Source organism: Somniosus microcephalus, chromosome 6 (assembly GCF_052327205.1).
Source record: "Somniosus microcephalus isolate GS21.2 chromosome 6, FLI_Smic_1.0, whole genome shotgun sequence".
In the NCBI taxonomy this organism is placed as follows: Eukaryota; Metazoa; Chordata; class Chondrichthyes; order Squaliformes; family Somniosidae; genus Somniosus; species Somniosus microcephalus.
The window spans coordinates 279519727-279547146 of NC_140992.1; the positions used below are offsets into that span (position 1 = coordinate 279519727).

Genomic DNA, 27420 nt, shown 5'->3' on the forward strand with positions numbered 1-27420 from the left:
TGGCACTGACGGCAAAACAACCTCGGCCTGTGTTTGTTAACGCTGATTCTCAGCTGCCTGACATCTCCCCAGCCCTCCTTCACCTCCTGCTCCGTCCTGTGTGTGACTCTCTCTCCTGGGGCAGGGCACGCACACCGTCCACTCTGGTTGTAAAATGATTTGCTATTCTCGCGGATGTTTTTAACAGATGCTGCAGTAAATCTATGGGTTTGAGCTGCTGCACAGGCGCTCGCCTGCATTCCACTAACGCTGCGAATCGCTGCGGGGATCCGAGGCCGGGCGGACAATCAGACGGGACGTCCCAACCTGCCTGTGCTGGTGTGTCTCGGGGTGGCACTCGCCAGGAGCGGCCTGTCTGGATAGGATCCTGTGTGGGGGGGTGAGGGGGGTAGAGGGGGTGTGAGGGGTCACTGGGCGGGGGTGGGGGGTAGAGGGGGTGTGAGGGGTCACTGGGCGGGGGTGGGGGGTAGAGGGGGTGTGAGGGGATGAGGGGAGGTGAGGGGGGTTGGGGAGGGTGAGGGGGGTAGAGGGGATGTGAGGGGTCACTGGGCGGGGGTGGAGGGTGAGGGGGGGAGGGTGTGTGAGGGGGGATGATCGGGGGGCAGGGGGGTCACAGGTCGGGGTGGGGGTCAGGGGTCACTGTTCAGGAGACGGGGGTGAGGGGGGTCACTGGGCGGGGGTGGGGGGTGAGGGGAGGTGGGGGTGATCGGGGGGGAGATCGGTGGGTGCTCAAACAACCGGAGTTTAAATGTGCTTCGAAGACACGTTGGGAAAATTGACAGGACCCAGATAAAAGCGAAAAGATTTGTTGTTCGTGTGTCACACACTGTGCGATGTTATTTGCTCCACAGGTTCAGTAAATATCAGGAGAAGGTCACAAGGAGATCGATGCCCTCACAGGTCAGTGACACACAGGGGCTGCTGGAAACCACGGGCACTTGGCACTGCCACACCCAGCTGTGTTTTTCCACTTCTCTCCCCTCCTGAAGGCACCGACTCTCACTGGGGCACAGTTCCACAGGCACTGACTCTCACTGGGGTACGGGTTCCACAGATACTGACTCTCACTGGGGTACATGTTCCACAGACACTGACTCTCACTGGGGTACGGGTTCCACAGATACTGACTCTCACTGGGGTACGGGTTCCACAGACAGTGACTCTCACTGGGGTATGGGTTCCACAGACACTGACTCTCACTGGGGTACGTGTTCCACAGACACTGACTCTCACTGTGGTACGGGTTCCACAGGCACCGGCTCTCACTGGGGTACGGGTTCCACACACACTGACTCTCACTGGGGTACGGGGTCCACACACACTGACTCTCACTGGGGTAAGGGTTCCACACACACTGACTCTCACTGGGGTACGGGTTCCACAGACACTGACTCTCACTGGGGTACGGGTTCCACAAGCACTGACTCTCACTGAGGTACGGGGTCCACACACACTGACTCTCTCTGGGGTGTGGATCCCACAGACACTAACTCTCACTGGGGTACGGGTCCCACACACATTGATCCTCACTGGGGTACGGGTTCCACAGACACTGACTCTCACTGGGGTACGGGTTCCACACACACTGACTCTCACTGGGGTACATTTCCACAGACACCGACTCTCACTGGGGTACGGGGTCCACAGACACTGACTCTCACTGGGGTACAGGTTCCACGGGCACTGACTCTCACTGGGGTACGGGTTCCAGAGACACTGACTCTATCTGGTGCACAGTTCCACACACACTGACTCTCACTGGGGCACAGGTTCCACACACACTGACTTTCACTGGGGTACAGGTTCCACAGACACTGACTCTCACTGGGGTACGGGTTCCTCAGACACTGACTCTCACTGGGGTACAGGTTCCACAGGCACTGACTCTCACTGGGGTACAGGTTCCACAGACACTGACTCTCACTGGGGAACAGGTTCCACAGACACTGAATCTCACTGGGGTACGGGTTCCACAGACACTGACTCTCACTGGGGTACGGGTTCCACAGACACTGACTCTCACTGGGGTACGGGTTCCACAGCCACTGACTCTCACTGGGGTACGGGTTCCACAGACATTGACTCTCTCTGGGGTACGGGTTCCACAGACACTGCTTCTCATTGGGGTATGGGTTCCACAGACACTGACTCTCACTGGGGCGCAGTTCCACAGACACTGACTTTCACTGGGGTACAGGTTCCACAGACGCTGACTCTCACTGGGGTACAGGTTCCACAGACACTGACTCTCATTGGGGTACGGGTTCCACAGACACTGACTCTCACTGGGGTACGGGTTCCACACACACTGACTCTCACTGGGATACAGTTCCACACACACTGACTTTCACTGGGGTACAGTTCCACACACACTGACTTTCACTGTGGTACGGTTCCACAGACACTGACTCTCACTGGGGTACAGGTTCCAGAGATACTGACTCTCGCTGAGGTACGGGTTCCACAGGCACTGACTCGCACTGGGTTACGGGTTCCAAGCACACTGACTCCCACTGGGGTATGGGTTCCACAGACACTGACTCTCACTGGGGTACGGGTTCCAAGCACACTGACTCTCACTGGGGTATGGGTTCCACAGACACTGACTCTCACTGGGGTACAAGTTCCACAGACACTGACTCTCACTGGGGTACGGGTTCCACAGACACTGACCATCACTGGGGTGTGGATCCCACAGACACTAACTCTGACTGGGGTACGGGTCCCACACACACTGATTCTCACTGGGGTACGGGTTCCACAGACACTGGCTCTCACTGGGGTACGGGGTCCACACACACTGACTCTCACTGGGGTACGGGTTCCACACACACTGACTCTCACTGGGGTACAGTTCCACAGATACTGACTCTCACTGGGGTATGGGTTCCACAGGCACTGACTCTCACTGGGGTACGGGTTCCACAGACACTGACTCTATCTGGTGCACAGTTCCACACACACTGACTCTCACTGGGGTACTGGTTCCTCAGACACTGACTCTCACTGGGGTACAGTTCCACAGACACTGACTCTCACTGGGGTACAGTTCCACAGGCACTGACTCTCACTGGGGTACAGTTCCACAGACACTGACTCTCACTGGGGTACGGGTTCCACAGACACTGACTCTCACTGGGGTACAGTTCCACAGGCACTGACTCTCACTGGGGTACAGTTCCACAGACACTGACTCTCACTGGGGTACGGGTTCCACAGACACTGACTCTCACTGGGGTACAGTTCCACAGACACTGACTCTCACTGGGGTACAGTTCCACAGACACTGACTCTCACTGGGGTACAGTTCCACAGACACTGACTCTCACTGGGGTACAGTTCCACAGGCACTGACTCTCACTGGGGTACAGTTCCACAGACACTGACTCTCACTGGGGTACGGGTTCCACAGACACTGACTCTCACTGGGGTACAGTTCCACAGACACTGACTCTCACTGGGGTACAGTTCCACAGGCACTGACTCTCACTGGGGTACAGTTCCACAGGCAGTGACTCTCACTGGGGTACAGTTCCACAGGCACTGACTCTCACTGGGGTACAGTTCCACAGACACTGACTCTCACTGGGGTACGATTCCACAGGCAGTGACTCTCACTGGGGGACGAGTCCCACAGACACTGATTCTCACTGGGGTACAGTTCCACAGACACTGACTCTCACTGGGGTACGATTCCACAGACACTGACTCTCACTGGGGTACAGTTCCACAGGCACTGACTCTCACTGGGGTACAGTTCCACAGGCACTGACTCTCACTGGGGTACGATTCCACAGGCACTGACTCTCACTGGGGGACGAGTCCCACAGACACTGATTCTCACTGGGGTACAGTTCCACAGACACTGACTCTCACTGGGGTACGATTCCACAGACACTGACTCTCACTGGGGTACAGTTCCACAGGCACTGACTCTCACTGGGGTACAGTTCCACAGACACTGACTCTCACTGGGGTACAGTTCCACAGACACTGATTCTCACTGGGGTACAGTTCCACAGACACTGACTCTCACTGGGGTACGATTCCACAGACACTGACTCTCACTGGGGTACAGTTCCACAGACACTGACTCTCACTGGGGGACGATTCCACAGACACTGACTCTCACTGGGGTACAGTTCCACAGGCACTGACTCTCACTGGGGGACGAGTCCCACAGACACTGATTCTCACTGGGGTACAGTTCCACAGGCACTGACTCTCACTGGGGGACGAGTCCCACAGACACTGATTCTCACTGGGGTACAGTTCCACAGGCACTGACTCTCACTGGGGGACGAGTCCCACAGACACTGATTCTCACTGGGGTACAGTTCCACAGGCACTGACTCTCACTGGGGTGCAGTTCCACAGACACTGACTCTCACTGGGGGACAAGTCCCACAGACACTGATTCTCACTGGGGTACATTTCCACAGGCACTGAATCTCAGTGGGGGACGGGTCCCACAGGCACTGACTCTCACTGGGGTACAGTTCCACTGGCACTGACTCTCACTGGGGTACAGTTCCACAGACACTGACTCTCACTGGGGGACGGGTTCCACAGACACTGACTCTCACTGGGGTACAGTTCCACAGGCACTGACTCTCACTGGGGGACGGGTCCCACAGGCACTGACTCTCACTGGGGTACAGTTCCACAGACACTGACTCTCACTGGGGTACAGTCCCACAGGCACTGACTCTCACTGGGGTACAGTTCCACAGACACTGACTCTCACTGTGGTACGGGTTCCAGAGACACTGACTCTCACTGTGGTACAGTTCCACAGACACTGACTCTCACTGGGGGACGGGTCCCACAGGCACTGACTCTCACTGGGGTACAGTTCCACAGACACTGACTCTCACTGGGGTACAGTTCCACAGGCACTGACTCTCACTGGGGTACGGGTTCCAGAGACACTGACTCTCACTGTGGTACAGTTCCACAGACACTGACTCTCACTGGGGTACAGTTCCACACACACTGACTCTCACTGGGGTACAGTCCCACAGGCACTGACTCTCACTGGGGTACAGTTCCACAGACACTGACTCTCACTGTGGTACGGGTTCCAGAGACACTGACTCTCACTGTGGTACAGTTCCACAGACACTGACTCTCACTTGGGTACAGTTCCACAGGCACTGACTCTCACTGGGGGACGGGTCCCACAGGCACTGCTATCCCGTGTGACTGATACAGAGGTGCACTATCCCTCCTCATCCATCCCCACCTCTGTACAGCTTTTGACATGGGCGACAATGCCATCCTCCTCCAACACCTCTCCGCCGTTGTCCAGCAGGGTGGTGTTGAGTCTGTGCTTTCAAATGTAGTTATGCTGAATAACTGGACACAGACTACAGAATACTTAAACAGGTCTTTAGCAACTGAGGGTCAGGGCTGAACTGAAATACACTTTGCTCCACAGGATTTATATGCCGGTGTGGTCACCACCTGTACTACAATGTACAGGAGCCATCAGAAAGTAGTCCATCACCTTAAGGTATCCTCTTAAGGTGGTACAGGTTACATACACTACAATCCCTCCCCTTTTAGCTTAACAGTGTACACCCCAATTTAAACATAACATGGATAACATATATACAACTTTCACACAAAACTGTTCAAAGATTCAGTCTCTGAGGAGGCCTCCTGATCCGGGCCGGATAACGCCTTTCAGGGGTCTCTGGTTCTCGTTGCTGGGGTGACTCATCCATTTGATCTCCTATGGATTGAACATCATCATGTACGTTCGAGTCTGAGGTAGATGCTACAGGCTCAATAACTTCTTCAACTGGTGTCTCTGCCGTAGACATGGGGTCGACCCTTGTTCTCGATTCCACAAGTTGGTCAGCATGACGTCGTATTACGTTCTCACCAACGTCTACCGTGTACATCAAGGGTCCTTGTCGGGCACGAATTGTTCCGGATTGCCATTTATCATTCCTATAGTCCCTGGCCAACACTGGTTGTCCTATTTCGAAACTCCGAGTGGCCTTGTTATTTACGTGCTGGAATTGCTTGTTTTCGACTTCCCTACGCACATTGGGTTTTAACAAATCCAACCGGGACCGCAACCTCCTGTTATAGAACATTATGGCAGGGCTTTGATTTGTCACTGCGTGCGTGGCATTTCGATATGCCATCAGGAAATTGTCCACCTTGTGTTGTAGTGGAATATGGTCTTCGCTCATGGCCTTTATCGCCTTTTTGAACATTTGTACAAATCTCTCGGCCAACCCATTGGTAGCCGGATGATATGGGGCAGATGTATAGTGTTTCACCCCATTCTTTTTCATGAATTTCTGGAATTCTTCTGACACGAACTGTGGTCCGTTGTCTGAACATATTTGTTCCGGCAACCCATTCCTTGCAAATATGGTTCTTAGAACTGCGATCGTCTTTTCAGAGGTAGTGGTCGACATCTTAATCACTTCTGGCCATTTAGAATGTGCGTCTACCGCTATCAAAAACATGGAATCCATGAATGGACCTGCAAAGTCGATAAGCACACGTTGCCATGGGGTTGAAGGCCATTCCCACGGATGCAGCGGTGCAATTGGAGGTGCGTTTTGAACTTTTTGGCACCCTGAGCAGCTTTTAGTCAGATCCTCTATTTGTTTGTCGATACCTGGCCACCACACATAAGCCCTAGCAAGGCTTTTCATCTTGACTCCCCCCAGATGACCTTCATGCAGTTCCTTCAGAACTCTCTCCCTTAATTTAGGAGGAATAATCACCCTTGTTCCATACATCAATGTTCCTTGACAGACGGACTGCTGTTCTCGTCTGGCTGAGAATGCAGGTAACAGTGGTTCGCCATGTGCTGGCCATCCCTTCACTGTCAAATCATAGACCCGAGACAGTGTCGGGTCGTTTCGGGTCTCTCTCTCAATACTCGCATTGGTGACTGGTAAGCATTCGATGATGGTCGAGTGAAATATCTCGACAGGGTCAACTGCCGGTGCCTCTTCCGCTGTAGGTAGTGGCAGGCGCGACAGCCCATCAGCATTACCATGTTGCTTTGTACCTTTGAATTCGATATCATATTGATGTGCCCCTAGGAAAAGGGACCATCTCTGAAGCCTCTGCGCCGTCATAACCGGAACACCCTTCTTAGGGTTAAAAATGGAAACCAACGGCTGGTGATCTGTCAGCAGCGTAAACTTTTGGCCTTGCAGGTAATGGTTAAATTTCTTAACTCCCCACACGAGGCTGAGAGCCTCCCTATCTATCTGAGCATAGTTGCGCTCTGCGCAGGTCAATGATCTGGATGCGAACGCGACTGGCCTTTCCAAGCCATTTGGCAACTTATGTGAGAGCACTGCCCCGATACCATATGGAGAAGCATCACAAGCTAAGCGAATAGGCAGCGTTGGGTTAAAGTGAGCCAACACTTCCTTAGAGGTGATCAGTGCCTTGCTTTTTTGAAAAGCCCGCTTACAGTCCTCGCTCCACTTCCATGGTACTCCCATTTGCAAAAGAGCGTTCAGCGGGTGTAACACCGTGGATAAATTTGGAAGAAATTTGTGGTAATAGTTAATCAACCCAAGGAACGACCTCAACTGGGATACATTTTCCGGAGCGGGAGCTTTCACAACAGCTTCGATCTTGTCAGGTGACTTATGAAGCCCCTCCTGGTCAATGACGTGGCCGCAGTACGAGATTCGCTTCTGAAAGAACTCACATTTCTGGCGATTAACTCTGAGTCCATATTCTTTCAATCTGGTGAGCACCTGCTCCAAATTCGCGAGGTGTTCCTTATCATCATCTCCTGTAATCAGAATGCTGTCCAGGTAGCATTGAGTGCCTGGAATTCCCTGCAATACCTGCTCCATGGCCCTTTGCCAAATCGCTGGAGCCGATGCCACTCCAAAAACCAGTCTATTATACCGATATAAGCCCTTATGTGTGTTGATCGTGAGATACTGGCGTGACGCTTCATCAACTTCCATCTGTAGGTACGCCTGCGCCAGGTCTATCTTGGTGAAGTGTTTCCCGCCAGACAGCGAAGCGAAGATATCCTCAATCCGCGGAAGCTGATATTGCACCGTGTGAAGAACCGGATTAACAGTGACCTTGAAATCGCCACAGATGCGAACCTTCCCAGGTTCCCCCGGCTTGTTGCTCAACGAACGCTTCATGACGGGAACAATGGGTGTGGCCCATTCGCTCCAGTCCACCTTTGACAGTACTCCTGAACGTTCTAGCCCTTCCAGCTCTGCTTCCACAGCAGGTCGTATCGCATAAGGTACCGGTCTGGCTTTGAAAAATTTTGGGTTTGCATGTTCTTCAACCTTGATGTTTGCCGTAATTCCTTTCAGTGTTCCCAGTCCCTGTTGGAACACCTCCTTAGCATCGTCCAATATTTTGGACAGTCGTTTAGGCTTGACGTCGTCCTCTTTACAGGAATCTACAGTTAGTGCTTGTGAGGAATGCCAGTCCACATTTATTCTCCGGATCCATTCCCGTCCCAGTAGTGGCGGACCTCCCTCAGGTAACACATACAAGTCCATTTCCTGACTTTCTTTACCATTGTAGACCACCTTTACCTTAATCTTTCCGATGGGGTATACTCTTTGCCCCGTGTATGTTTTCGATACAATCTCCGTATCCCTCAGGGGAATGTGTGAGAATAACCTTTTGTAATCTTGCTTATTCATGACCGTCAATGCCGATCCAGTGTCCAATTCCATCTTCACTTGGACTCCTGCTATCCGAAGCATGACCCAGATAGTTTGGTGGTCTGCTGTGTTACCCACATTATGTATTTTTAGACAACCCAGTTCCTTACTGCTGGAGTCTGAATCCATCTTCTGTTCATCCGAACTGTTCTCTGTCACCTTGTGTACTTTTTTGTACTTCTCCTGCGGCGACTTTTTGCTGCTGGTCTTCTTTCCTGACCGGCATACTCTTGCTATGTGACCAAGTTTGCCACATTGCCTGCATTCTTTATCTTTGAACCAGCACTGGTTCTGGTCATGCGTTGTCCTTCCGCAACGATAGCACTTTACTGCGCCCAATGCCATTTCATTGGTGCTGAATTCCAATGGCCTTTGCTGCATTTCTGCAGTGCCTCGTGCTGCTGCCTTGTGCGATGCTGCAATGCTGAAAGCTTTGTCCAGCGTAAGGTCCTTTTCCTCTAGCAGTCGCTTCTGGGTTCCTTCCCTTAGTAGCCCACACACAAACTTATCTCTCAGAGCGTCTGCTAGTCCTGTACCGAACTGACAGTACTTTGATAACTTGCGCAGTTTGATTAAGAATTCAGCGTTGCTTTCCTCTTTAAGCTGAATTCTTTTGTAAAATTTAAATCGTTCCGCTATCAGCAGCGGCGTGGGGTTTAAATGCTCTTGCAGGATAGTAACAATATCCGCGAAACTCTTTCCTACTGGTTTATCTGGTGTTACAAGGTGCATTAATAACCTGTACGTCTTCGCACCCATCGAGTTTAATAGGGTTAGTGCTTTCTTATCCACCGGTACCTCATTCGCTGTACAGTAAACTTCAACGCGTTCCACATAAGTGGCCCAATCTTCTACATCGCTATCAAAAGCAGTGATGTTACCCGTTTTTGGCATCCTTGTTGAGTTTCCTTTATTTTATTTTATTTTTCAAAATGGCGGCTTCCCACGCTTGGCGGCTTTTCCCACGCTTGTCTTCTTCCCCCGCCGACTAAAAATGGCGATTACCATGCTGTTGCCGTTCTCGCCTCCCAGCGGTCCTTTATTTCCCCCGACGCTGCTGCTCTTGTTCCCCGCCGCTCCCGCGGTCCTCGTGGACATCAACGCTTTTCTGGCTGCTGCGTGTCTCTGCCCCGATTGCAGTCCGGCCCCTGACACCGGCTGCGGTCGTGTTCTCCGCCCTTTTCTTCGTTTTCCCTCCCCTTCTCCCACTGACAACTCGGCCGACTTCCCCTCCGTGCCGCTCGATCGGGCTTACCCGCCGCTGTCGTAGAAGGGATGATCACTGCCTGTTGCTGATGGTGGACTTCGTGGCCAGCAAACCAACCCGGGTTCCCGATGGCCTCCCGTGCGATGCAGTGCTCAGCAGGATGTTGAGGGCGGATGCCCCTTTTCGACGCCCGTTCTGAGGACGAAGCTTCCTTGGATGCAAAACTGCCGCTAGGTACGATCAGACTCGTCGCCACTGTTGAGTCTGTGCTTTCAAATGTAGTTATGCTGAATAACTGGACACAGACTACAGAATATTTAAACAGGTCTTTAGTAACTGAGGGTCAGGGCTGAACTGAAATACACTTTGCTCCACAGGGTTTATATACTGGTGTGGTCACCACCGGTACTACAATGTACAGAAGGCATCAGAAAGTAGTCCATCACCTTAAGGTATCCTCTTAAGGTGGTACAGGTTACATACACTACAGGTGGGACTGCTCCCGCCTGGTTATATTCTTCGGGGGAAAAATTCAGTTGCTTGCGCCTCCCGTTAGTGCCTGAAGAGGGCGCCAATTGGGGCGCAAAGCAACTAGCGCCCGGGCGCGGCGATATTTGTGCCGCTCGCAAAATTAACTAGACATTTTGCGGCGGCGCTAAACACTTCCGCCACGATCTCCTGCGCCCGCAGATCGTGACGTCAGTTGAGTGCGCAACGCCCCGTTAGCGCCCCGGACCGGATATTGAGTGGCGCCCCCTGCCTTTCCGCCTGCCGCTAGCAACGACAGTTTGAGGGGAGCGTTATACTGTCAGAAAGGGACTGGGGGAGCGCTATTTAAAGGCGACCGCTTCCTGCCTTTTTTTGTCGGTGATATTTTTGCACCACACAGTCAGAGAGAGAGAGAGAGAGAGAGAGAGAGACTTCTGGAGAGATTCAACGCTGTGTGAAGGAGTTTTGAGTACTGAGCAGCACTTTGCAGGTTGATTTTGAGTTGCCCTTCCTTGCTTCGCCAGCACTCTGAGGTAGCGCCTCGCTCCTCGGTGCTTGCGCCTTAAGACAGGTGTGAAGCGCCTGATTTAGCGCTCCAATCACCTCCAGGGGTGATAAAAGCCAAGTTTGCTGTCAGAGGCGATAATCAGCGCCAGGCGCTAAACTTTGCGCACGGCCGATAACGGCGCCACAAATGGGGCGATACTGAATTTTTCCCCGTTACAGTCAATCGTTTGCCGAGCATTCACTGCAATGACTTCTCTTCCCGCTCCCGCAATGTTACCTCCGGAGTCTCCCAAGGATGCATCCTTCACCCCTCCTCTTCACACCTTCACGTTGCCCCTTGTTGACATCATCTGATACCCAGCTCAATCTCACCACCACCCCTCTCGACCCCTCCGCTGCCTCTGCGACGTCAGAGTGTTCGTCAATGGGAATCAGTGAGAACATTCTCCAGTGGCTGGAGTGAAGCTAGCACTAAGGAAAATCATCGAATGATACAGCACAGGAGGAGGCCATTCGGCCCATCGTGCCTGTGCCGGCTCTTTGAAAGATGCTCTCCAATTAGTTCCACTCCCTCCTGCTCTTTCACCATAGCCCTAGAAATTTTTTCCCTTCAAGTATTTATCCAATTCTCTTTTGAAAGTTTCTATTGAATCTGCTTCCACCGCCCTTTCAGGCAACGCGTTCCAGATCACAACAACTCGCTGCGTAAAATAATGTTTCCTCATCTCCCCTCTGGTTCTTTTGCCAATTACCTTCACTCTGTGTCCACTGCTTACTGACCCTACTGCCAGTGGAAACAGTTTCTCCTTATTTACTCTATCAAAACCTTTCATAATTTTGAACACCACTATTAAATCTCCCCTTAACCTTCTCTGCTCGAAGGAGAACAACCCCAGTTTCTCCAATCTCTCCACGTAACTGAAGTCCCTCATCCCTGGGACCATTCTGGTAAATCGCTTCTGCACCCTCTCCAAGGCCTTGACATCCTTCCTAAAGTACGGTGCCCAGAATTGGACACAATACTCCAGCTGAGGCAAGATGGTTGTGGTGGTTGGAGGTCAATCATCTCAGCCCCAGGACATCGCTGCAGGAGTTCCTCAGGGCAGTGTCCTAGGCCCAACCATCTTCAGCTGCTTCATCAATGACCTTCCCTCCAACATAAGGTCAGAAGTGGGGATGTTCGCTGATGACTGCACAGTGTTCAGTGCCATTCACAACTCCTCAGATAATGAAGTAGTCCCTGCCCGCATGCAACAAGACCTGGACAACATTCAGGCTTGGGCTGATAAGTGTCAGGCAATGACCATCTCCAACAAGAGAGAGTCTAACCACTGCCCCTTGACATTCAACGGCATTACCATCGCCGAATCCCCCACCATCAACATCCTGGGGGTCACCATTGACCAGAAACTTAACTGGACCAGCCACATAAATACTGTGGCAACAAGAGCAGGTCAGAGGCTGGGTATTCTGTGGCGAGTGTCTCACCTCCTGACTCCCCAAAGCCTTTCCACCATCTACAAGGCACAAGTAAGGAGTGTGATGGAATACTCTCCACTTGCCTGGATGAGGGCAGCTCCAACAACACTCTCGACACCATCCAGGACAAAGCAGCCCACTTGATTGGTACCCCATCCACCACCTTAAACATTCACTCCCTCCACCACCGGCGTACCGTGGCTGCAGTGTGTACCATCTACAAGATGCACTGCAGCAACTCGCCAAGGCTTTTTTGACAGCACCTCCCAAACCCACAACCTCCACCACCTAGAAGGACAAGGGCAGCAGGCGCATGGGAACACTGTAAAGTCCGCGCCTCAATAATACACGGACTTCGGGAGAACAGTTTAACAGGTACTTTACTGAACAAGAGGCAGCTTGAAACTGAAACTACAGAAGCCTGCTAGGGCCTTTTATACAGGGGTGGTCACTGCCGGTACTGCAGTCTAAGACCAGCTATTCCCTTAAAGGTACATACACAACAATTCCTCCCCTTTTAGATAAACAGTACATAACATTCATTTAACAACTAAATAATAACTAATTACAATTACAATTTTCTCAGTAATATATACATCAACTGAAATAGTCATTTATAAGTTCAGTCTTTGAGGAGGCTTCCTGATCCGGACTGGATAGCACCTTTCTCGAGTATCCTGTTCTGGCGGTGGAGTCAATTCTGGCTCATTGTCATTGGTTGGTTCGTCAGCTTCCAATACCCCTGCTTCTGAGGTAGACGCAATCTGTACTTCGGGCTCATTACCAGGTGCACATGCTTGTGGTACAGGTTTGGCTTGTTCCTGTGACTCTAGAATCTGGTCAGCATGGCGTCTCACGATGCTCTCTCCAACATCCACTGTGTACATTAGTGGTCCCTGCTGTGTGCATATCGTGCCTGGCTGCCATTTTTCTGTTCGGTAGTCGCGGGCCAAGACTGGTTGCCCTATCTTGAAGCTCCTGGTTGGCTTCTCATTTATGTGCTGGAACTGCTTATCCTCAACATCTCGTCTTATGTTTGGTTTGAGCAAATCCAAGCGACATCTTAGTCTCCGGTTGAAAAACAGTACGGCTGGAGTTTGGTTGGTTACTGCATGTGTCGCATTCCGGTAAGCAAACAGGAAGTTATCCGCCTTGTGTTGCAGTGGTATGTCGTCATTATACATTGCCTTTATGGCCTTTTTAAAGGTCTGAACAAACCTCTCAGCCAATCCATTTGTGGCTGGATGATATGGGGCAGATGTGTAATGTTTCACCCTATTATTCTTCAGGAACCTCCGGAAATCCTCAGACACAAACTGTGGGCCATTGTCGGAACAGATCTGTTCTGGCAACCCATTCCTGGCGAAGATGGTCCTTAGGACTGCAATAGTTTTCTCCGTGGTGGTGGAGGACATTTTAATGACCTCTGGCCATTTTGAATGGGCGTCCACAGCGATTAGAAACATTGAGTCCATAAGTGGACCAGCGAAATCAATGTGTACCCGTTGCCATGGAGATGAGGGTCACTCCCATGGATGTAGCGGGGCCTGTGGTGGAGCGTTTTGGACCTCTGGCATCCTGTGCATCTCTTGGTCATATCCTCGATTTCTTTATCGATTCCCGGCCACCACACAAACGGCCTGGCTAGGCTCTTCATTTTTACCCCTCCCAGATGACCCTCGTGAAGCTCATTGAGTACTCTATCTCTCAACTTGGGTGGAATTACCACTCGGGATCCACCCGGCACACTGACAGCTGTTCCCTCCTTGGCAAGATTGCTGGCAACAGTGAGTCGCCATATGCTGGCCATCCCTTCACCGTCAAATCATAGACCCGAGAGAGCGTCGGGTCATTTCGGGTTTCCTTCTCAATACTTGCGTTTGTAACAGGCAAACATTCGACTATGGTCGCATGGAATATCTCCACCGGGTCCACTGCAGGTGCTTCTTCCGCCGTAGGCAACGGTAGGCGCGACAGCCCATCAGCGTTTCCATGTTGTTTCGTACCTTTGTACTCTATGTCATACTGATGTGCCCCTAGAAAAAGTGACCATCTTTGCAGCCGTTGCGCTGTCATCACCAGAACGCCCTTCTTTGGGTTAAAAATTGAGACCAGGGGTTGATGATCAGTCAGTAGGGTGAATTTCTGCCCGTGCAGATAGTGATTGAACTTCTTCACCCCCCACACCAGGCTGAGGGCCTCCCTGTCAATCTGGGCGTAGTTACGCTCGGCTGAGATTAGCGAGCGCGATGCAAAGGCTATCGGCCTCTCTGAACCGTCACGGAATTTGTGGCCTAGAAATTCAGTTGCGTTCGCCAGCCGTTAGCGCCATAAGAGGAGTAGATCTCGAGCGCTAGGCACTTAGCGCCCGGGCGCAGAGCGATCTGCGCCTACGCCGAACTTCAGTTGACATTTAGCGCCGGCGCAAAGTGTTTGCGCGCGCTCAGCTGCGCGCGCACCTTATGACGTCATTTCGTTGTGCAACGCCGTTTGTGCGCCCCAAACCGGAACTTCAGTGGCGCCCGCCCAATGTGGGTGTGGCGCTGTTAAGAACTGTGAAGTGGAACGCAGCAGAGGCCCTGCGGGCCTCGGGGAGCGCTAATTAAAGGGCACTTAGACTGAACTATAAAGGGCAGCCATTTTGCTGCAATGACTTTAGTGCTTTGGATTTCTGGACAGAGACCAAGGAAGAGACCTTACTGATTTGGGACAACATAGGAGAGGTATTTTTGGCTTCTGGCCAGAGCTTGGAAATTTGACTCTTTGTGATTTCACTGTTTGAAAGTATATTATGGGGGCTGCATGGGGTTCCAACCCTCAGTTCCAGCATTATGTGCGAAGGGCTCGCAGACGCTGTGTGAGAGGGGCAGCCATGCCTAGACGCAGAGGGGCCATCAGGCGTCGGCAACGTAGGCCTTACCCAGTCAGGGAATACCGGCAGCAGGTGTCCTATCTCACCATGACTGCCGCGCATTGTGTTAAGAGGCTGCGCTTCAGAAGGGAGGTGGTTGCAGAGATCTGCCAGCTGCTTCACAGAGATCTGCGTCCACAGCTGATGTGCAGGACGTCTCTGTCGGTGGAAGTGAAGGTCACGGTGGCTCTGAACTTTTATGCAAGCGGCTCCTTCCAAGCCGCTGCTGGGGACATAGCGAACATCTCCCAGTTCGCCATGCATCGCTGCATCCGGCAGGTCACCGATGCCCTTTTCGCAAGGAGACACCAATTCATCTCCTTCCCCATGACCCTAGAGAGGCAGGAGCAGCGTGCAGTCGGATTTGCAAGGATCGCCGACTTCCCCATGGTGCAGGGCGCCATTGACTGCACGCATGTGGCTATGCGGGCACCTATCGACAATGCCGAGGATTACCGCAACCGGAAGGGCTACCATTCCCTCAATGTACAGCTGGTGTGTGACCACAGGCAGCGCATCCTAGCTGTCAATGCCCGCTTTCCAGGCAGCAGCCACGATGCATTTATCCTGCGCCAGACTACTGTGGCTGACATGTTCCAGGCACAGCCACCCCCAAGAGGATGGCTTATCGGGGACAAAGGCTATCCTTTGTGCACATGGCTCATGACCCCGCTCCGCGCGCCCAGGACCCCTGCTGAGGAGGCATACAACGAAAGCCATCAAGCCACAAGGAACATCATAGAGCAAACGATTGGCGTCCTCAAGCAACGGTTCCGCTGCCTGGATCGCTCCGGCGGATCTCTGCAGTATTCGCCGGATAGAGTCTCCCAGTTCGTCGTCGTTTGCTGCATGCTGCACAACCTGGCTATCCGCAGGACTCAGGCACTGCCACCTCACGTTGGACCACCACCTCAGGAGGAGGAGCAGGAGGAGCATGAGGAGGAGGAGGAGGAGTACCAGCCCAGGAGGGAGCCACAAGGTCCAAGGGCCGTCCGTCGGCGGCTTATTGAACGACACTTCTAGGCCCCCTGTCAGGGAATGGCTTGTGGCAATGAACGCACCTGAATGCAGCCGCTCCGCAAGCCCTCAGCCGGTTAACGCAACAACCACTTGAAACATCACACATGGACAAGCTGACTAAATAAAAAGCTTTATTGAACAAACTCAGGGCCCTTCCCACATGAAACCCAAAAACAGACAAGACCCCCAAAAAACAGTCAAAAACATATCTCACTCCCACAACCTGGGGAGGAATAACAAAACTTGTCCATCCAAATGGCCTTCATCCTCGGCCTTACCAAGACAAACCCCCCTATACAGAACATAAACACCCCCATATAAAGAAACATTTGGCAACACACTCTACTTTGTCTGCCGAGAGGGCGAGTCCTTGTGCAGGCTTTTCCGGCCCCTGGCCGACCTGCTGCTCCGCCTCAACCTGGGCCCTGTGGGTGTTGCAAGGCTGGGGGAAGGCTCCTGAGGGGCACTATGCGTGACGGCAGATGCCCTTGGGGGTCGGCCTAGACGAGCTCCGGCCCTGGAGGGGCCGGCTGCTGACTGCTGCAGCTGTGGCTGGGCAGCATCAGTCTCTCCAGCAGCTCGTCGCAGCTTTGCTGGGGGAGTGGCAGTGGTGGCTGCAGCAATGGGGGCAAGCTGGCTGATGCCAGGCGCTGGCTGGTCGCCAGAGACACTGGCAGTCGGCCGGGCTGGCACTGCAGCAAGCGCAGCAATCTGGTGAAGCCCAGACCGCTGTGCTGCAGCAGGGTGGCGGGTGCCCTGGCGATGCGTGCGTGACACAGCGAGTGTGGCAGCAGTGAGTGCCCGTACTGCCCTGGTCTGTGCCCGCATCAGACCAGCCAGTGACTGCACGGCACCACTCATCAACTCTGCACTCGCTGCCTGTGCTGCCCTGAAATCGGCCCGACTCGCGTCCTGTGATGCCCTGAATTCTTCGTGACCCCTGGCCTGTGCTGCCCCGAATTGTTCGTGACCCCTGGCCTGTGCTGCCGCGAGTTGTTCTAAACCCCTGGCCTGTGAGGCCCCGAAATCGGCCACACTATGAGCCAGGGACTCAATGGCCTCAGGCAACCGTCCCACAACCCCCATGAACTCGGTGTGCCGACGATCCGAGTCCGCGGACATTTGATCAAGGAGGTGCACCTCCTGGGCGAGGACCGTCTCCGGAGTGGAGGCCGGACTCTCCCTCTGGGGAGAAGGCCGCCGAGCTGGCCGACCCTTCCCGCGTGGCTGGACGCCACTGGGCCCAGCAACTGCACTCCCCTGCAACACTTCCCCCCTCTGGGGAGAAGGCCGCCGAGCTGCCTGACCCTTCCCGCGTGGCAGGATGCCACTGGGCACAGGAGCTACACTCCCCTGCAACACCTCCCCCCTCTGGGGAGAAGGCAGCCGTGCTGCCCGACCCTTCCCGCGTGGCTGGACGCCACTGGGCACAGGAGCTACACCCCCCTGCAACACTTCCCCCTGGCTCTCCTCCAGGAAAGACGTGTCCCCTCCATTGCCATCCCCTGGCGCGGATGAGGGTTCCCCCGATGTGCCGCCTTCCTCTTGCTCCTCGTCGTCCTCCTCTTCCGAGGGACTGACACTCGCAGCTTCAGGGACCTCCTCCTCACCAGCTGAAAGCAGGAAGGCACAAGAGTAGCTTTAGAGTGAGGACAGGGCGTCAGCGAGGGAGGCATGAGTGGTGGCATTATGCGCATTGGTGGGACAGTGGCAAAGGATGTAGATCTGAAGTGCAAGGGGAACGAGAGAGGTCCAAACGGTCATGTCCTTACCATTGGGGCCCAGCACAGGGTCGGCATCTCCAATTGCAACGGGGCCAATCACCTGGGCACCCATGAGTCGACCCACGTGCTCCTCCAAGTCACTGAGCTCCTGGAACTGGGCACGGCCTCCCCCGGTGACAGTCCGGCTCTTCAGATTCTGGGCCATCTTGGCCTGCAAGAGAAAGGATGGCCTCTAAGTTCAGTGTGGTGCCCTGTTGTTGTGTGCACTGCCTCCCATGGTGGAATAGCTTGGCCAGTGTGGTGCCCTGTTGTTGTGTGCACTGCCTCCCATGGTGGAATAGCTTGGCCAGTGTGTCAAGTGCAGAAAGTGCTATTGATGTTCATGCCAGTGCCATAGCTGCTGGAGGAGGGCTGGCCATTAGGCCTTTGAGGTCCCTTTGCCCATAATGTGAGGTGCACATGCAAGGATGAGGAGGACACTGGAAAGGGTACTCACCCTGACCAACCGAGTGAGGTCGTTAAACTTCTTCCGGCATTGGCCACCAGTCCTGGGGACATCGCTGTTGGCTGTGACCCTCTGGGCGATTTCCCTCCAGGCTCTCCTGTACAGCCTCTTGGGAGCCTTCTTGCCACTGTCTGGGCACAAGATATCTCTTCTCTTCTCCAAACCCCTAAGCAGCACCTTCAAATCATGGGCAGAGAAGCGCTGTGCTCGCTCACGGGCCCTCTGCATCGTTGCTGGCGCTATTTCTCTCCAGCAGCAGTGTTTAGGCCTAGCTGGAGGGCTGCAGTATCCAGGGCGTGGCAGCAGACCAAGTCGACCCTTCCCCCTTTAAGAGCTGGCCGGCGCCAGGGTGTCCGCTGTCAATCAAAACATGACCGCACCTGCGCTGCGCCCGGCCTCGGCACTATCAGTCTGCACCGCCGGCTTAGCGCCTAAAGATAGGGGTGCAACGCCAGTTTTAGCGCTCGCCCAAACTCCTTGGCCAAAGCTACTGAATATCGGCGAAGTGGCCTCCACTTTCCGGCGGGCGCAAACTTTAGCGCCCGCCCGACTTTACCACCCCAAAAGTGGCTATACTGAATTTCTAGGCCTGTGCGACAGCACCGCTCCAATGCCGTAAGGTGACGCATCACATGCCAACTGAATCGGTAGTGTTGGGTTGTAGTGGGCCAATACTTCTTTTGAAGTGATTTGGCATTTACATTCCTGAAAGGCACGCTTACACTCATCACTCCATTTCCATGTTACACCAGTTTGAAGGAGGGCGTTCAGTGGGTGCAGAATTGTAGATAAATTCGGCAAGAACTTATGGTAGTAGTTCACTAACCCGAGGAACGACCTCAGTTGCGACACATTTTCTGGTGCTGGTGCCTTGACTACAGCCTCAATCTTGTCCGGCGACTTATGCAACCCTTCCTCATCAATCATGTAGCCACAATACGAGATTTGTCTCCTGAAGAACTCACATTTGGGACGGTTGGCTCGTAGCCCATATTCCTGCAATCTCGTGAGCACCTGTTCCAGGTTGGCAAGGTGTTCATTGTCATTTTCGCCCGTAACCAGGATGTCGTCCAAATAACACTGGGTCCCCGGGATCCCTTGCAGGACTTGTTCCATTGCCCTCTGCCACATAGCCGGGGCCGATGCTACCCCAAATACCAGTCGATTGTACTGGTAAAGGCCTTTGTGAGTGTTTATCGTGAGGTATTTCCTAGATGCCTCTTCCACCTCCATTTGTAGATACGCTTGAGCCAGGTCAATCTTTGTAAAACATTTCCCTCCAGATAGTGAGGCGAAAATATCTTCTATCCGCGGAAGCGGATACTGTACTGTGTGCAGGACTGGGTTCACAGTCACCTTGAAGTCCCCACAGATGCGAACCTTCCTTGGTTCCCCAGGCGTGCTGCTCAATGCTTTCTTCATTACAGGAACGATGGGTGTGGCCCACTCGCTCCAGTTCACCTTAGACAGCACCCCCGAACGCTCCAGACTCTCCAGTTCAGCTTCCACAGCTGGGCGTATCGCGTATGGCACCGGTCTGGCCTTGAAAAATTTTGGGGTTGCGTTATCCTCAATCTTTATGGTTGCCTTTACTCCTTTTAGAGTCCCAAGTCCTTGTTGGAACACCTCTTCCGCGTCAGATAGAATTTGTGACAGACGTCCAGGTGCGACGTCATCATCTTTTTTGTCAGTCACAGTTAGTGCCAGAATGGAATGCCAATCCAATTGTAGTCTTCGGATCCATTCACGTCCCAATAATGGTGGTCCTCCATCTCGTAGTATATACATGTATAGTTTCTGTGTTTCCTTTCCGCTATATTCAACTGGCACCCTTATTTTTCCTCTGGGGTAGACCTTTTGCCCCGTGTATATCTTCAATACAATGGACGTGTCCTTTAAGGGTATGTGTGAGAATAGCCGCTCATAGTCTCGTCGATTCATGACAGTTAGGGCTGATCCTGTGTCCAATTCCATCTTCACTGGGGCCCTGCTATCATGAGGGTGATCCAAATGGTTCGGTGATCTTCTTTTGCGATCACGTTGTGTAACTTTAATCAACTTAGTCGCCTGCTCCCGGAGTCCTTATCACTCTCCTGATCTTCTGAACTACTATCTGTCAGTTTCTTTACTTTCCTGTACTGTTCCTTAGTAGTTCTTGTCATGTTGGTCTTCTTTCCCGACCTGCAGACTCTTGCTATATGTCCCATTTTCCCGCATTGCCCGCATATTTTGTCTTTAAACCAGCAGTCCTTCTGCTCATGGGTTGTTCTGCCGCAGCGATAGCACTTTTCAGCTACATACGCCATTTCGTTAGCGCTGTATTCTTGTGGTTTCTGTTGTATTTCTGCAGCTCCCCGTGCTGCTGCTTCGTAGGATACTGCCACGCTGAAAGCCCGTTCTAGCGTCAGGTCCTTTTTTGAAAGTAGTCGTTTCTGGGTTCCTTCACTCTGGAGCCCGTAGACAAACTTATCCCGTAAGGTGCCTGCCAGTTCTGCTCCGAACTGGCAGTGCTTCGATAACTTGCGTAGTTCTGTAAGATAGTCAGCATTGCTCTCATCTTTGTGCTGATTTCTTTTATGGAACTTGAATCTTTCTGCTATCAGCAGTGGTGTAGGGCTTATATGTTCCTGTAAGATATGAACAATCTCCTCAAAACTTTTCTCCATTGGTTTAGCTGGGGTAATTAAATTCCGCAATAGGCCGTACGGACTCGCACCCATCAGATTTAATAATACCGACGCCCTCTTTCCATCAGCCACCTCATTTGCCTTGCAGTGCACTTCAATTCTTTCCACATACGTGGTCCAGTCTTCTACCTCGTTGTCGAAAGCAGTGATACTGCCACTTTTCGGCATCTTGGGCGATTTAAAATGGCGCCTCCTGCGCTTTTGCTTCTTCCCCAATGGAATAAAATGGCGCCTCCTGCGCTTTTGCTTCTTCCCCTTACTGCCACGCTGCTCCTAGCGTTCTACGGGGTAATGGCAGCGACCCGCAGCTTCGGCGCGTCGCGCTTTCCTTCCCCCCCATTTAGTTTCTCTCCGCTGTCCTGTTCTCGAGCACCGACCGCACCCTGTGCGCTCCACCCTCTCTCTCTTGTTTTCTTTTCCCGGCGACGCTGCGCGGCCCGATTTGTAGAGCCGCTCGATCGAGCTTGAGCCCGCCGCAGTCCGGAAGGGTCAGCGCGCTACCTGCTACCAGCACGATTCGCTGGAACCACAGTGTCTCCCGCAATTCTCCAAACACCGATGGATTCTTTGGGCGGTTGCCCTCGGTCGACACCCGTTGCTCAGACTTCGACCTTCCAGGACCTTCCTTTCAGGCGAGATCCCCGTGAGATGATGCCACACTGCAGGTGAGTTCGAACTTACTCGTCGCCACTGTAAAGTCCGCGCCTCAATAATACACGGACTTCGGGAGAACAGTTTAACAGGTACTTTACTGAACAAGAGGCAGCTTGAAACTGAAACTACAGAAGCCTGCTAGGGCCTTTTATACAGGGGTGGTCACTGCTGGTACTGCGGTCTAAGACCAGTTATTCCCTTAAAGGTACATACACAACAAACACCACCACCTCCAAGTTCCCCTCCAATTCACACACCATCCTGACTTGGAAATATATCGCCGTTCCTTCATCATCGCTGGGTCAAAATCCTGGAACTCCCTCCCTAACAGCACTGTGGGAGCACCTTCACCACACGGACTGCAGCGGTTCAAGAAGGCAGCTCACCACCACCTTCTCAAGGGCAACTAGGGATGGACAATAAATGCCGGCCTTAAAAGCAATGCCTATATCCCAAGGATGAATTTAAAAAGTCTTGAATGACCCGCAACTTCCTCCAGCCAAACAGTGGTAAGACTAAAGCCTTCATCTTCAGCCCCCACCACACACTCCAAGCTCTCGCCACCAATTCCATCCTCCTGGCCACGGTCTCTGGATGAGCCAAATTATTCGCAACCTCAGAGTCCTATGTGACCGCGAGCTAAAAATCTCTCATGGGCTTGGCACTCCCGAACCTTCTTCAGCCCTACAATCCTCTCTGAACTCTCCGTTCCTCTGACTCTGGCCTCTTGCGCATCCCTCCCTCCCTTCGCTCCACTATTGGTGGCCGTGCCTTCAGTTGCCTGGGCCCTAAGCTCTGCAATTCCCTCCCTGGACCCCTCCACCTCTCCTTAAAACCCACCTCTTTGACCAAGCCTTTGGTCACCACTCCTAATATCTGCTTAATGGCTCAATGTCCACTTCACAACCAACGAAGTACTTTTTGAAGTCACTGTTGTAATGTAGGAAATGCGGCAGCCAATTTGCGCACAGCAAGCTCCCACAAACAACAACGAGATAATGATGAGATTGTGGCGGAGCCACCAAAGGACTCAGATCGTTTGTATATAGTTCCTTTAACAACATGTTAGCTACAGCCTGAGCCTGTATCTTTATTTATGCTGTTTAACTGTACAGAGCGTGGTTACTTTAACAGCGCAGTTAAAACGTGATGACGTCATGACGCCAGCCACGGGACCGCCCTAGCAGCCCTTGTGGAGCCTCCAAAGAGAGCAGACCTGACTTTCGCGAACAGTTTTCGCGGAAGATCTTCAGCATGGAAACGAACGTCGTGACTCTGAAACTGCCACAGTTCTGGGAGCAACAACCAGCCGCGTGGTTCATCCAGGCTGAAGCCCAGTTCGCCATCAGGAACATCGTCGTGGATCAGACCTGTTATTACTACGTGGTCTCCGCCCTCGATAGCACCACTGCCTCGCGGATCGTCAGCCTCCTCGGTAGTCCACCCACTGACCACAAGTATGATACGTTAAAGGCACGGCTGCTACAAGTCTTCGGGCTCTCGAAGTCAGAACGCGCTCGCCGGCTTCTCGCTATGCCCGGCCTCGGGGACTCCAAACCGTCCGAGCTCATGAGCCAAATGCTCACGCTCTTAGGTGCCGAACCGGAATGCTTCCTCTTCCGGGAGCTATTCCTCTGCCAACTGCCGGAGCAGGTGCAGGCTGCCCTAGCCAGGTCCGAGGTCACAGACTGCGCGGAGCTTGCTGCCGAAGCAGATAAGATTTTCACAGTAACCCAGCAGTGCTGCGCTGCCACGAGACGCCCACCCCCCACAGACGCGGCTCCAGCTCCTCTTGCAGCGGGCTGGTGCTCCTACCATGCCCGTTTTGACGCGAAAGCACGACGCTGCCGCTCTCCCTGCAGCTTTTCACCCAAAACAAAAACAAAGCTCCTGCAGCGTTCCTGGCGAAGGAGGACCGGGTCTAACGGGCGCTCTGCGGCTGCGATGGCCATCGGATCTTCGGGGAAACTTCTTTTCATCACCGACTCCCTATCGGGTCGACGTTTCCTTTGCGACACCGGTGCGCAGTGCAGCATCCTACCTGCATCGAATCTCGATATTCAAGCTGGGGGCCACGGCCTCTCCCTCGTCGCGGCTAATGGCGCAGCCATTCAAACTTTCGGAAAGCGGCGGGTCCAAGTTTGTTTCGGCGGTCAGCACTTCCATTGGGAATTCGTCATGGCCACAGTCTCGCAGGCCATCCTAGGGGTGGATTTTCTGTGTGCCAACGGCCTCCTCGTCGATGTCCGGCACCGCCGGTTGATCAACGCGGCCACCTTCCACTCAATTCCGTGCCACCGCGGTAACGTCGTGTCGCGCTCTATCGCCTGCGCATTCCCATCTCCGGATGACTTCACTCGGCTCCTCGGAGAGTTCCCGGAGCTGACCAGGCCCACTTTCTCCTCCTCAGCCACAAAGCATGGTGTTGAACATCATATCACCACTACTGGCTCCCCGGTTTATGCACGAGCTAGAAGGCTTGAACCCGGCAAGCTCGCGGCTGCGAAAGCAGAGTTCGACACGATGGAACGGCTGGGGATTATTCGCCGGTCGAATATTCCCTGGTCTTCGCCTCTCCACATTGTTCCGAAACCGGGCGGCGGCTGGCGGCCATGCAGCGACTACCGACGCCACTACTCCTGATCGGTACCCGATCCCGCATATTCAGGTTTTCTCGGCCCATTTGGCGGGAAATTCCATCTTTTCAAAAGTCGACCTCGTCCGTGGGTATCACCAGGTTCCCGTGCACCCGCAAGACATCCCGAAAACCGCAGTCATCACCCCTTTCGGCCTTTTTGAGTTCCTGCGGATGCCGTTTGGCTTGAAGAACGCAGCACAGGCTTTCCAGCGCTTGATGGACTCCGTGCTCTGAGACCTAAACTTCATCTTCGTCTACCTCAACGACATCCTCATCGCCAGCGCTAGCAAGGAAGAGCACATCTGCCATTTGCGTACCCTCTTTACACGCCTCAGTCAGCACGGTTTGATCATCAACCCGGCCAAGTGCCAATTCGGCCTGCAGCGGATCGATTTCCTGGGACATCACATCACGTCCCCTTACTGACGAAGGTGGAGGCTGTTACCTCTTTCCCACGCCCGCCAATCATCAAGGCCCTGCAAGAGTTCCTCGGGATGGTCAATTTCTATCACTGATTCGTCCCTAAGGCGGCTCTGCTTATGCAGCCTTTGTACGAGGCCCTCAAGGGCAAGTCCGGTAAGGATCCAATCAGCTGGACGGCCGAGATGGACCAGGCGTTCGTCAACATCAAGAGCGCCTTGGCCAACGCAGCCATACTGGCGCACCCGCTTCCAGGTGCCACCATCGCCCTTACCACCAACGTGTCAGACTACGCCATCGGCGCAGTGCAGGAGCAGTGGGTGAACGGCACGTGGCAACCGCTGGCGTTTTTCAGCCGTCAACTACGGAGAAATGAAAGAAAATACAGCGCTTTCGATCGGGTGTTGCTGGCCCTTTTTCTAGCCATCCGCCATTTCCAGTTCTTATTAGAAAGACGTCCCTTCACGGCTTTTGTCGACCACAAGCCTCTAACGTTCACCATGGCCAAGACCGCCGAACCGTGGTCAGCTCGTCAACAACGTCACCTGACGTTTATTTCTGAATTTACCACGGACATTCAACATGTGTCTGGTAAAGACAACCTGGTGGCGGATTGCCTCTCCCGTGCGACGGTCCATGCGGTTCACCTTGGGATTGACTACGCCCTCATGGCTGCGGATCAGGCCTCGGACCCAGAGGTCCAATCATACAGAACCGCCCCCTCTAGTTTCCAAGCGGCCGACGTCAGTTTCCAGGCCGCAGGCACCACGCTCCTTTGCGACGTCTCCATGGGCGTTCCCTGACCTATCGTGCCAGTCGCATGGTGCCGGAAGGTGTTTGACACCATACACGGGTTGTTGCACCCTGGTATGAAGGCTTCACAATGGCTAATGTCAGCAAAATTCGTCTGGAAGGGTATGCACCTCGATGTCCGTGACTGGGCCAACACCTGCGTGGTCTGCCAGAAGGCCAAGGTCCAGCGTCATGTTAAAGCTCCAGTGGCTACATTCGCATGTGGACCTCGTGGGGCGGCTTCCGCCTTCTCAGGGTTATACGCATCTCCTCACCATGGTGGACCGCACTAGTTGGCCAGAGGCAATTCCTTTGGTTTCCACCACTTCGGCAGACGTCGCTAGAGCTTTCATCTCCTGTTGGGTTGCTCATTTCGGGGTACCGGCGGACATCTCTTCCGATCGTGGGCCACAATTTTCCTCGGAGCTCTGGAATGCTGTAGCTCAGTGGCTCGGCACCAAACTTCATCGCATCACCACCTATCATCCACAGGCGAACGGCCTGTGCGAGCGATTCTACAGCTCGCTTAAAGCCGCCCTACGGGCCAGTCTTCAAGGTGCGGGATGGGTGGACAGGCTCCCATGGGCCCTTTTGGGTCTTCGTACGGCGCCCAAAGAAGACCTGCAATCGTCCTCGGCGGAACTCGTTTATGGCCAGCCGCTCCGAGTACCAGGGGATTTCCTCCCTTCTCCCACAGAGCCATGGTCCGCCTCCCAGCAACTCATCAGCCACCAGGAAGCGGCCAGATGCTTCGCTCTAGTGCCTACATCAAATCACGGCCTACAGAGCTCCCACATGCCGGCTGAGCTGAAGAGCGCCGAGTACGTATTTATCCGACACGACGCTCACCGGGATCCGCTCAAGCCCCCTTACACTGGTCCTTTCCACGTCATCGAATCGGAAGAAAAATCCTTTTCGGTCGACATCGGAGGAAAGCCGGATCACATTTCGGTGGACCGGTTGAAGCGGGCTCACTTGGACCTGGAACGCCCAGTCGTCATCGCTAAACCGCCGAAACGTGGCCGACCGCCCGCAGCCGCTGTGCCAGCTCAGCCACAGCCGCCCGCCAGCTCGACCACACCCGCCGCGCCAGCTCAACCACAGCCGCCCGCCAGCTCGACCACACCCGCCGCGCCAGCTCAACCACAGCCGCCCGCCAGCTCGACCACACCCGCCGCGCCAGCTCAGCCACAGCCGCCCGCCAGCTCGACCACACCCGCCGCGCCAGCTCAGCCACAGCCGCCCGCCAGCTCGACCACCGTCCATCAGCTTCCTCTGCAGGGTTACCGAAGTCGCTCGGACAGACTGGTCAGGCCTCCTCGACGCCTCACTTTTGCTGTTAAAGACAATTCTGGGGGGGCGCATGTGGCGGAGCCACCAAAGGACTCAGATCGTTTGTATATAATTCCTTTAACAACATGTTAGCTACAGCCTGAGTCTGTATCTTAATTTATGCTGTTTAACTGTACAGAGCGTGGTTACTTTAACAGCGCGGCTAAAACGTGATGACGTCACGCCGTTCATCACGTGTGATCCCCCACTGGCGGGAAAAACGTGATGATGTCATGACATCAGCCCGGGACCGCCCGGCAGTCCTCGTGGAGCCTCTGAAGAGAGCAGACCTACATTCGACGTTATCCTGCAGTTTCTTGTTAAAACCTGTTTGTTTCATTAACGTTCGTTTTGTTTGA

General features: G+C 53.6%; 1 protein-coding gene across 1 annotated transcript; it reads left to right on the plus strand.

The window, feature by feature from the left end:
- Positions 1-733: 733 nt before the first annotated feature.
- Positions 734-27420, plus strand: LOC147116761 (uncharacterized). Its single transcript, XM_085991909.1, has 2 exons — positions 734-900; positions 23014-27420. The coding sequence occupies exon 2, from the start codon at positions 23134-23136 to the stop codon at positions 24520-24522; it is 1389 nt and encodes a 462-aa protein (XP_085848035.1). The 5' UTR covers positions 734-900; positions 23014-23133; the 3' UTR covers positions 24523-27420.